Source organism: Magnolia sinica, chromosome 5 (assembly GCF_029962835.1).
Source record: "Magnolia sinica isolate HGM2019 chromosome 5, MsV1, whole genome shotgun sequence".
Taxonomy (NCBI): Eukaryota; Viridiplantae; Streptophyta; class Magnoliopsida; order Magnoliales; family Magnoliaceae; genus Magnolia; species Magnolia sinica.
In genome coordinates this window covers 1,190,801-1,202,760 of record NC_080577.1, presented here as the reverse complement: position 1 = coordinate 1,202,760, position 11,960 = coordinate 1,190,801, and the positions used below count along the sequence as shown (strand labels likewise).

The following is an 11,960-nucleotide window of genomic DNA, read 5'->3' as shown; positions in this document are numbered from 1 at the left end:
GCAGGTTGTCGATGGCCCATTTGAGAGCAAGCTTGCTGCTCTTCGAGAAATCAACGGCTACACCTATCTTTTTGTCTCCTGGCATTTTCTTTCAACGGTCTAGATTTGATCAATGGAGGAGAGAGAAGATCGAAAACTATAACATAAAAGGAACATATACTTGCATTTCCAAGCAGAAGTAATGGTATCTAAATGAATAGTGGGGTTTTGACGCTGCAGTTCAGGTGTTTGTGGAAATGCCTCGATCTTGGCTCAAACTCGACCTGAGCTGCTAACTGAACTGAGCCGAGCTGGCCAGTCGGGCTCGAGGACTGAGCTGACCCAAGTTCGAGCTAAGGTCAGCTAGTGTTCGAGCCGAGTTGAGTTGAGGCCAGCTCGATTCGGTTCGACTCGATGTACACCCCTTCAAATATGTATTTCCATCCCTAGATTATACCTTAGACAAGCTATGATCTTATAATTATGCTTATTCATCTTCACCTTTGACTCTTGGATTGAATTTTTTCATTTTTATGTGTAAGCATCCATTAAACAAATGTTTTTTATTTTTTATTTTTATTTTTTTTAAATGATATGCGTACAATAGAATCTTGAGCTTGAACGGTTCAGATGATCATCAGCAAAGATGCAATCCCAAGGTGGAAACTCGGCCCCCATGTGGGACTTGATACAGGGGATTGTATTCAATCAGAAGCCTCGCACAACGAGATAGAAATCCAGAAAAACATAACCCCGATTCTCCAAGGTGCCCACCGTGTTGTTTGTGTGAAATCCACGCCATCCATCAAGTGAGCCCTTTTGTGTTAGTTCCTCTTGCAAAAACTTAACTTGATCCACAATACAGGGAACAATGGGAAGACGGACCACAGTTTCACGTGTGGGGCCCACGGAGTGTTTTCAATATTTCATCCAATCTGTTCTTCGTTGGATTTGCATTGCCAGGATGAGCAAATAATGTACGAATCAGTTGTCAATGGATAATGGGCTCCACTTTGGATTGGATCCATTTCTAAGAGACCATTATTGTGTTTGGATCTGCTAACATCCATGGACTGTTTGAATGCGTCGTTATCCATGGACATGACCTCCCATTTGGACGCTGCTGTCTAAAATTTTAAATAAAATCTCTTGAAAAAGAGAGAGAGGGGAAATGCAGCTATTCATGGACAGTGAATTCCACAAAAAAAAATAATAATAATAATAAAAAAAATGCTATTTACTTCACATCCTCACTGCAATTTTACCTAAGTCCACGGGATATGCTCAAAGTTTATGAATGAGAGAATGTTTACAAGTGAGGGCTTAGAGCATAACTCAGATCTTGTATATCTGATCTTCCATCCCTACTACACTTTATACACTCAAATACAGACGGAACAGCAAGTAAATAATGTATAGAGTTGGAGACTGAATAGTCCTTACAATAGAGTGGCAATGGGAAGAAACTATCAATTTCAGGACTTTCTCATTACTCATGCTTCCCTACTACTGGAAAAGAAGAGTAAAACACTTTATACAACTCTATTCAGAATTCCAAGTGATACTTCATATCTTATAAAACTTTATACACTCAAATATAACGTAGGCCCAGTCTAATGGTTATGTAATTGATTCAAACCAAGCATTGCATTGCCAGATGAAAATATATTATATGTGGCTCATAATTCCAACAAATAATTCTTACTCCAGCTTCACGCTTGAGCCTGATTTGATTAAGGTCATTTAACGTATTGATTAAGGTCATTTAACGTAGCCTAATGTTGAGAGTGAGTTGGGGAAAGTTTAACCCAATCCCAACCCATTTATATACAAAAGTCACATTTTCTATACCAAAACCCCCAGCCACTACCCGTTTTAGCTTGGCCTGATCCAGCCTCAAAAGTGAATCAGGCCGATTGATCCAATCCTTCCCATCGCCAACCCATATGTGCATGTACTTTGGATTAGTTTCATTGATTAATAAAAGAAAAAAAAAATGCCAAATTACTCCAAAAGTCTTATCTCAACGGGTAAAACATTCAAGCTCCGTGGCATACGTGTCTTTTGTGTGACGTACACCGTCCATCGGATGTGCCCCTCGTTGCTATATAGGACGTAGGGCCAAAAATCAGTCGATTCCACACTTGGTGGGCCATGCCACAGAGGATAGTGAGAGATGGGAGGGTATGCTAACCATAGGTAATTTGTGTGGGTGAATATTTTCCGTCCGACCAGTTCATCAGGATGAACGGACAATTCAAAATCAGCTCCAACCAAAACTCAAGCAGCCCACAATGTGTGATCCAGACGGTTTTAGATACGAGTTTAATTTTAACTATGCTGTGGCCTACTTGAGCCTTTATCGTCTTGATCATAAGGATGTATGGTGAACATGAAAAGGCCCACCTGATGGACGGAGCAGATGTCAAGCCCACAACACGCGGTAGGTCCCACCAGTAGGTTTTGATGTGGATTCATCGATTGAATCTAGAGAAGTCACTGGTGGGCCCTACCGTGTATAGTCCACCGTACAAAACCTTTGAATGATTACGTAGTCCTAGTCATCCGGTTACATCCTCTTTACCCTTTTCAACGTAGACATTCATTTCTTTTATTTTTATTTTTTTAACTTTTACTTAAAAGCCCGAATGTCACTCACGGGTGTGATCCTATTGTCGGCCATCCACGACATCGCCCACAATGTGTCACGAGCGTGTGACACGTGCCACAGCTAAAAATATCAGGCGGATCTTGTCTTTTGTATTTTTATTTCTTAAAAATGACTCCTCCCATTGTATGTGGACTGCAAATCAATATATATTTTTAAAACCGTCCTATTCTTTCATAAAAGTGTGGCCCACCAGATTATGAGACTTTAAGGTCACAGACATGCCCATACGTCTCTACCACTTTCATCACATTGACACATCTAGAGAGATCGGTTCCAATTGTCTCCAGCAACATTTCAACCCAATAAATAAACCCCCCAACAAAAAACAAGCTTCCATGAACCAAAAGTAGGTAAGTGGAACTTTATTCCATAGTAACCGCAAAAAGGAAACATTTAAATAAGATGAGAAAAATAGATTGCTTTCATATGGATTGCACAATGCTTACATCAGTTTTGTAGTGCATAAGGCTTACGTTAGATCTGACCTCACTCCATTTCAGTGGAGGAAAACTTTGGTACTGGCAGAGTGTGATGAGCAGGTACTGCGAAATTACTTCAACTTTTTATATGTTGCGTAAAATTGAACTGTCTAATCCATGGGTACCAGTTTTAGATGTATCTTGAACTAAATTTTAGGTTTATTTGATTATCTGACTATCAGATTGATGGACATTGATTGGACGGTTAAGATGAAAATATCCAATGGTATTATTTTAACAAACAAATGTCTACGAAATCAATGGTTGTAATTCTTTATATAATATAAATGTTGGGTTTTGATATGCAAGCAGTGGGTTCTATAATGTTTTATTTAGTATAAGATAATGCATGACACGTGAACAATTTATGGGTGCCTGACTATTAAGCGTCATACGCTGACAGAGCATCAATTTACTCCCCTTTTCAGGAATAGGTTGTTAACGGGCCGGGCCTGGAGTAAGTCACCGGCCGGATTTTGAACTTATTCGGGCAACTTATTCGATCAGAATTCTGATTTTAGGCTCGCGCCCAGCCCATTGACGCCCCTACAGGAATCCAGCCCGCAAGGCCACAATGCCTCCTGTCCCTTTCTCTCAAGATACATTAAACACCTACGTTAGTTTTTCAGGATTTGGAAAATGGTGGTGGCTGATCCATCTAACGTGCGATACAGAAGTCCAGATATCCAGTCCAACGGTCTGCTATTTCTGGAGCATATCTCTAAATCCATGCTAATCAAGCAACCTAACCATCCAATTAATGGCTATCAAAGGATTGTACAAAGTAGAATAATTAGTGGTCCAAACTTCAAAGGAACAATCAAATGGTTAAATATTATTTTATCTGTGTAAATTTTCAACTATGCTCCATCTACAGTTGGATCAGTGTTATGGACCGTCTGATCTTCGATTCAACTACGCAGTGTGTACAGTTGCAGAGTCATCACCATTTTTAAATGGTACAAAACAAACACAGGAGTTTAATCGTAAAGGAAAGTATTTCATACTCCAGGAGAGGATCCTAGCGTGGTCACTCATAAATTATACACGCACATATTAACTCAAATCAAACCGTCAGATTTGTTTGAACTACCATGGATAGATCTCCACAACAAATTCAGACGGAATGAACTAATATTAAACAATGAACAAACGTAGAGCTTTTTGTCAAATTCGAACTGCTAACTAATTCTCACAACAGCCGTCCATTGAATATTCACCAATCATGTAGTAAAAAAGCCTAATCTGTGTAATATCTGTTCTAATTAAAGCTCATGTTTTGGACATTCTAATTAAAACTACTTATATTCGATGTTGTGTATTGTTTGTAAGTGACTGCGTATCAACCACAACGTTCTGTAGGGTAACCAAGTTTTTCTCGTAAAAAACAAAATAGAAAAGAGATGGTCTCCAGACCAACCGGTTGACTACAAATTACAATCCACCCAGCGGTAATTTCCAACCTTTCAAATGGGTGAAAAATCCTACCCGTCCAATAGATTCACATGATCATTATTATCATAATCTTTATATATATATATATATATATATATATATATATATATATATATATAAAGATCACATCAGCTTATTAACGGATCAGACTTATATTCTGCTATATATCAACAGATGTAAATTGTTTTTTATCACGCAGTCCAACTGGTAATAATATAGACTACCTTTTGGAATTCAAGAGGGTGAAACGAGCATAAAACTGTGGGAATTGAACGTTAACCATTGACACATTCGTGTGGCTGCATGATGTGTGCGATAAATCCACTCTGACCATCTGTTTTGCCCTATCATTTTTTGCAAGGGCCCTGGAATGAGGCTGCTACTATGCTCTAGTGGGCCACATGACAGAAAAGAATGGGATGTATCCCATCTATGATCGTGGATCTGCCTCATTTTTATTTTTATGACTATGCTATAAAATGATCTGAAAAAACAGATGAACGTTGTGGATTTCTGAAAATCATTAAAGTGGATCATATAGGATCTAGGTTAGAATAGCATGGCAAATAACATCAATTAATGCCCCAGTTACAGGTTTGATGAACATTTAAGTACAGAAGGCGAGCGTTGCCCGATTTAGGTGAGGTCCAGGACGCGGATTTCCTGCGAAAGCCTTTCGCAGGAAGTTCCTGCGCAAGGATTCTAGATGGGGCCCATTGTGATGTTTATTAGAAATCTAACCCGTCCATCCGTTTTATGAACTCAGTTTAGGACATGAGACCGAAAATGATTAGGATCCAAAACTCAAGGGGGCCATACTAGATGAAACAGTGGGGAAAGGAATTCCTACCGTTGAAACCTTCCCAGGATCCACCTTGATGTTTATATTCCATCCAAACCGTTTATAAGGTCATTTTCACTGAGATTAAGTGAAAAACCCAAGAAATTAATCGGATACAAAACTTTTGTAGCTATATAAATGTTTCAACGGTGGTCACTAAATCCCCACTATTTCCTCTCGCGTGGCTCACTTGAGTTTTTGATCATCCTCATTTTTGGTCAAATGTCCTGAAATGAACTCTTAAAACGGATGGACGGAGTGGCTTTCTCAAAAACATCGTAGTGGGCCCCACACAGAATCTTGCGCAGGAACTTCCTGCGAAAGGCTTTCGCAGGAAATCCGCGTCCAACATGATGTTGGTGACAAATCCTCTCAGTCCATGTGTTTTACCTCGTTATTTTAGGTCATGGGTCCTCCAACCAAAAGCTTAAGTAAGCCAAACAGGGGGAGTACACGGTCGGTCGCTGTTCGTGGGGCTATAAGATGTTTGGGACGATCCAGGCCATACGTCTGTTTCTCGTGATCATTTAATAGTAGAGGCCGATGCCAAGCTTCAACGGACGAAAGGACTAGAAACATTGGGGATTGAACCCTCACTGATGAAACTTCTTGGAGCCATTGTGGGCTTGCTCTTAACTTTGGATCCACTTCATTTTAGGACGCGTACCTTAAAATGAGTGGGAAAAGCAGATGGAAGGGATGGATTTCTCACAAACAACAAGGTGGGCCCCATGTACTATTGAAGGTTAGGTAGCAGTGGCACGCGTCGGTGGTTTCAAGCATAATGAGGGAGATTGACAGGTGCATTAAAGTGAGGGTAGTTGGGTCAATACCAAAATAAGAAAACCAATTGGTACATGTACATAACAGCAGGCGTTTAAATGTCTAATAGTGATAATTATAGTCTATAGGTGGGTTTTCAGAAATAGTTGAAAGGCAGTAGGTTTTTGGTTCATAGCCGAAAAGGTGAGTGGCCATAGGGAAAAATCACAGGAAAAAACAACAACGACAACAACCCACTTGGAAGAATCTGTGGAATCTCCCGTCCGCGCATTTTATAAATCCAAATCTCTCCACTCACAGACACCACAAGCAAAAAAAAAAAAAACAAATAGAGTAGAGAAGAGCAGCTATGGAAGACAGCAGAACTCCCCACATAGCGATTCTGCCGAGTCCGGGCATGGGTCACTTCATCCCACTCGCTGAGTTCGCCAGACGACTAGTACTCCACCACAACTTCTCAGTCACCTTCCTCTCCATCTCCACCGATTCCTCTTCCAATCCTCAACAATCCGTTGTCGACGCCCTCCCGAAGAATGTGAATTCCATCCAACTTCCTCCAATTACGCTCAACGACCTTCCTGCCGACAGCAAGATCGAAACGCACATCATATCCAGTGTCGCACGGTCCCTCCCTGGGATCCGCGACGTCCTTAAGAGCTTAGTCTCGACGAGCCGGCTCGTCGCGCTCGTCGTTGATCTCTTTGGGATGGACGCCTTCGACGTAGCAAGAGAATTCGGCATCCCACCTTACATTTTCTTCCCACCATCAGCAATGGCGTTATCTTTTTGCCTTCATTTACCCACACTCGACGAACAGTACGCGTGCGAGTATAGAGATATCCCCGAACCGCTGAAATTGCCCGGTTGTGTGCCTCTTCACGGGAAAGACTTCCTGGACCCGATTCAAGACCGCAAGCACGAGGTTTACGGACATGTATTACGAAAGTTCAAACGTTACAATGAAGCCAAGGGTATTTTGGTAAATAGCTTCGTGGAGTTGGAACCGGGCCCGATAAAGGCTCTCAAGGAGAAGGAACCGGGTATCCCGGCTGTCTACCCGGTTGGACCGCTCATACAGACCGTTGCGATTGGTGGAGGTGATGGGTCAGAGTGCTTGAGGTGGTTGGATGAGCAGCCACGTGGTTCTGTGCTGTTCGTCTGTTTTGGGAGTGGTGGGACCCTCTCGCTTGAACAAGTGAATGAGCTGGCGTTGGGATTGGAGATGAGTGAGCAGAGATTCTTGTGGGTTGCACGCAGCCCCAGTGAAAAGAAGGCCAATGCAACGTTTTTCGGTGTGGAAAGCAATCAAGATCCTTTGGCTTTCTTGCCTAAAGGGTTCTTATCAAGGACCAAAGGGGTGGGCCATGTGATCCCTTCGTGGGCCCCACAGATACAAGTGCTGAGCCATGAGTCTACAGGAGGGTTCCTCACTCACTGCGGGTGGAACTCTACACTCGAGAGTATTGTGCACGGCGTGCCCATGATAGCATGGCCTCTCTACGCCGAGCAGAAGATGAACGCTGTGATGATGGTGGAAGATCTGAAGGTGGCCTTAAGGCCCACCGATGGGGAAAGTGGCATCGTTGGGAGGGCGGAGATCGCTCGAGTCGTGAAAGGGCTGATGGAAGGAGAAGAAGGGAAGAGACTGCGGAGAAGGATGGTGGAGCTCAAGTATGCAAGTACCACGGCATTAGCTGAAGGTGGGTCATCCTACAAGGCCATGTTTGAGGTGGCCCACAAATGGAAGGGCATCAAGGACGCTTGAACTTTCTTCTTCTTCGATCATCTTCACCATGATGACTACATTTTCCTCCTTTTTTTTTAAATTTTTTTTTAATTTTTTTTATTTTTTTTTTTTAAGGTTGGTGTAATCCGTCTTAGTTACACTCGAGTATAGGTATGTTTGTGTTTTATATATTTTATTTCTCGTTACGTTTCTTTCCTCGATTTAAAGTCGCGTGATTTCAACACAAGTAAGTAGCTAAAGTGTGGGACCCATTCACATTAACTACTTATCTATTGTAATCAATCGTATCAGCGAAAAAAGAAAAGGTGACTTGTTTGTTTGTTTAAGAGCGTGATGATCCATACACATGAGGGTGGGAATTGTACATGTGACACACGTGTACTTCAATAATGAACCGTCCGAATGATGGTATCGACTTTAAATTGGGCGGATTTAAAAAAAAAAAAAACTGGATTGATGAGACGATCCTGACCTCTCTCTAATGGACAGTATGGACATACAAATTCATACATCAAGGTGGACCATATAGTCAGGGTCCCACCCACATGGCAGGTCACAAGCTAGGAACGGATATGGTCTTTGAGGGCCGACTATGATGTACAACGTCCATCCACTTTTTCATATCATTTTAAGTTAAAGCTAAAAAATAAGTAGATCCATGGCTATAGTGGAGCACACCTCATGAATTGCGACAGTGATGATAATGAATCCACTGTTGAAACCTTCATGGGCCATTGTGATAGTTTGTTGATACGTAACCTATTCATAAGGTCACGTAGACTTGTATGAAAAGGGAAAACACAAATATCAACTTGATCTAAAACTTTTAAGGCCTCCAAAAGTTTTCAATGATAGGTGTACAATCTCTAATGCATAGTTCACTTGAGCCTTTGATCTACCTTATTTTTAATCTTGTGTCGTAAAATGATATGGCAAAATTGATAAATGGTGCCGATAAAACCCGTACGCTACAGTGGCCCCACAGAGCCCCTGTCGGTTCCTAGCTAGGTATGGGCTAGGTAGTATCCAATCCGCTAGCCCGCGTCCTTGTCACTTGTCTTGCCTAGCCATGTGGCACCTAGGACGTAAAGCTAAGTAAATCCTAGCGTCAACGCGAATTTATGGATGTGGCCCCAATGTGGTAATATTTAATTGGGCCACATGCCACCCTATCTACTTAACAGATCAAACTAGGTATGGCTGAATCTAACCACATTATGTTAGGAATTAAATGCTTACCCTCATCCACTGAATTCACATCTTGTACGGGCCACGTTGCATCATCTCTAGGACAGCGAAAAACAATGGACAAAACAAGCAGTGGGGCTTGGTGGGTCCGAACGGGGCCAGTAGCCTTTGTGTCGCATGTATTATTACACTGCATGGCCCACGGGCACCAAAAAATCAATTATTTTTGGAATCTGATATCTACGCCCACTCTTATTGATAGATTCAACCTTTATTTTTTTTTTACTTTCGAGAAGAGAGGCTGCACATCTCACGATCAGATTTTGATAGAATATTGTGACCCTGTCTCAAAGCTACCAATAGTGGCCTAGTTTCCTTTGTTGCAGGTCACCATGGTTCTAAAACTTGCTGATTCGACTCAAAACTCAACTGTGTCAACTTGACCTGATGAGATTCAGAGCTGATTCCCTAGCAAACTCGGGTACGCTAGAAACATTAGATAAGGCTGTGAGTGGGTACCAGACCTGCAGGTAAAGGATGGACAGACCAAGTTAAGAAATTAAGCTAGATTGGGGTCAAAACATCAGATCTAGTCAGGTTCAGGTAAGGTCCATGTTATGGACCTAGTTAGAGTCAAGTTATGCCCCCTATATTTAATAGGAACATTATATATTAGTTATTCTAGCAAAAGAAATGAGGTTTTTAAGCCACACATGTATAAGAAAATTCGTTTCATACCATACATATGTCAAAGTGATACATGTGTGCGCAGTCTACTCCATCCACCTAGTTGGCCTAACCACATAAATGATCTCATTTTCCCCCAACCAACTTGGTACCTGGATCAAAAACCCAATGAGTAACTGAACCTAATTGAATCAAAGTCTAAGTCTTCAAGAACTAGACTCAGGAGCAACAAGGCCTGAACCCAATTAACCTGAAAACAGGTATCTGTTGGTGCAGTTTTCTGGCCATCCTAAGTGGACCTTTGAGTCCCTGCTGCGCAAGTAAAACAACAATAGAGACTTTTGCTAAGGTAGGGCACCCTCTGATGCCAAAGTTAGTGCAGGCCAATTGAGTCTAGTCGAACGTGGGGTAATAGTGTGTACCTTTTTCTTGTAGCTTGGACTCTTATTTATAGCCCCGGGATGTACTCCTTTGATGGAAAATTTTCATACTTGGCAAGTGTTAGTCGCAGCTGTCTTCCAAGATCCTTTACAGCGATTAAGGTTAAGTGGTTGGAACCTATGAAGGCTGTAACAGATAGCCGAGCTTGAACAGTTGAGGCCGAGCTGCAGGTCTAAGATCTTATGCAGCCCTGGTGTTGGTTTTTTGGGGTCAAGTGTTCGGCTGGGACTAAATTGAGTCAATCAGTAACTTGGCGGAAACTCATTGGCCGTATCAATGAGAGTTCGCTGGCGACAGGATCCCTGCTTGTGGTCAGGTTGTTAAGCCATTCACGAGAGGTCGTGCGGTTGTATCACCCGGGTTACCTTCCCATGGTTGCTATTTTTGGTTGCATTAAGTCAATCCATTTTTACTCACAACAGGTACCTTATCCAGTCAAGCTGACATGACTTCTAATGACCCAAACGGTCTTTGAGTCTACACACCCCCAACGAGTGATCAATCTGGACCATTTATTAGATGGTATGCCTCGTAAACATGCAATATCCCGGAGATCAGAGTAATGCACTCAACAAAAAAGCCACAGATGCACTTTTTTTCCTAACCGCTCTTTCTTTCTTTTTCTTGTACGAGTGTGGTTTGCCTGATCAGCAGGATGGATGTTGAGGCACGCATCCTATATAATCCTATGCGTATTAATGAAAGATAATGATGTACAACCACTACGACAGGTCGATAGCGCCTTTTTCTTCACATGTGAAATCAATGACATTTCTTAAAGAGGAGGAATATGATACTCAGGCTGCGAAGGATGCTTGATGCACAGGCACTCAGAAATTGCATTAGCCACATACATTATCTCAAGTTAAACTGACTAAATTGTGGAACCCACTGTTGCGAAGTTACATGACCAAGATCAGATTCGTAATTTATAAATAATTTCTTAGTGCTTGTGTATAATCCATGACACCCTAGCAGAGTATCAAGGTTTTTGTTTTTTTTCTCCTTTATCTAAATGAATGTAACTCAGCAACTGGTTAATGGGCCGGGCCTGAGGTAGTTATCAAGCCGGATTTTGAACCGTTCGGGCCGGGCCGTCTCGGGCCCTATCAAATTCTGATTTTTCAAGCCGAGACCGGCCCATTGACACGATAGAAACCTTTTTTACGATGTGGCATCAATTTACATCAATCCAGATATGGGAATTTCGGTCCCAGATCAATTTACATCAATCCAGCTGTACGCAATGAAAATAACAATCTGATGTTGTCTATTGAATCTGGATCACCAAAAATTTAACTGATCATCGGTTGGATGGGCATTAACTGGATGGTTAGGATGGTATCATCCGTATACTTCTAAGGACAACACAACATGGATCGCCATTTGGACGGTCTGGAATGGCATATGTACCATGCAAGAGTGAGCACTTATAAGAAATGGTGCAGTATACCTGTAGCAGTCGGGGCATGCTCCCACTTTGGATGGCACATATGTCAGGGATCCAGACCATTCATTAGGTAGCATGCGCTGCAAACGTGCCATGTACCAAAATTTGGGGTAGTATACTGATCAAGTGAGCCACGCGCACAATTGAAATTTTGCCCATTTAACTTATAAAAGGTGATCTAACTGATCAGCAAACACGATACTTTTGGTCTAAGAGAGCTTCACAGCAACCTACCTGAT

The 11,960-nt window shown here is 41.9% G+C and overlaps 1 protein-coding gene across 1 annotated transcript; it reads left to right on the top strand.

The window, feature by feature from the left end:
- The first annotated feature begins 6,500 nt into the window (after positions 1-6,500).
- On the top strand, positions 6,501-8,274 carry LOC131245057 (hydroquinone glucosyltransferase-like). Its single transcript, XM_058244239.1, has one exon. It carries the CDS (start codon positions 6,558-6,560, stop codon positions 7,971-7,973), a length of 1,416 nt encoding a protein of 471 aa, XP_058100222.1. The 5' UTR covers positions 6,501-6,557; the 3' UTR covers positions 7,974-8,274.
- The last annotated feature ends 3,686 nt before the right edge of the window (positions 8,275-11,960 follow it).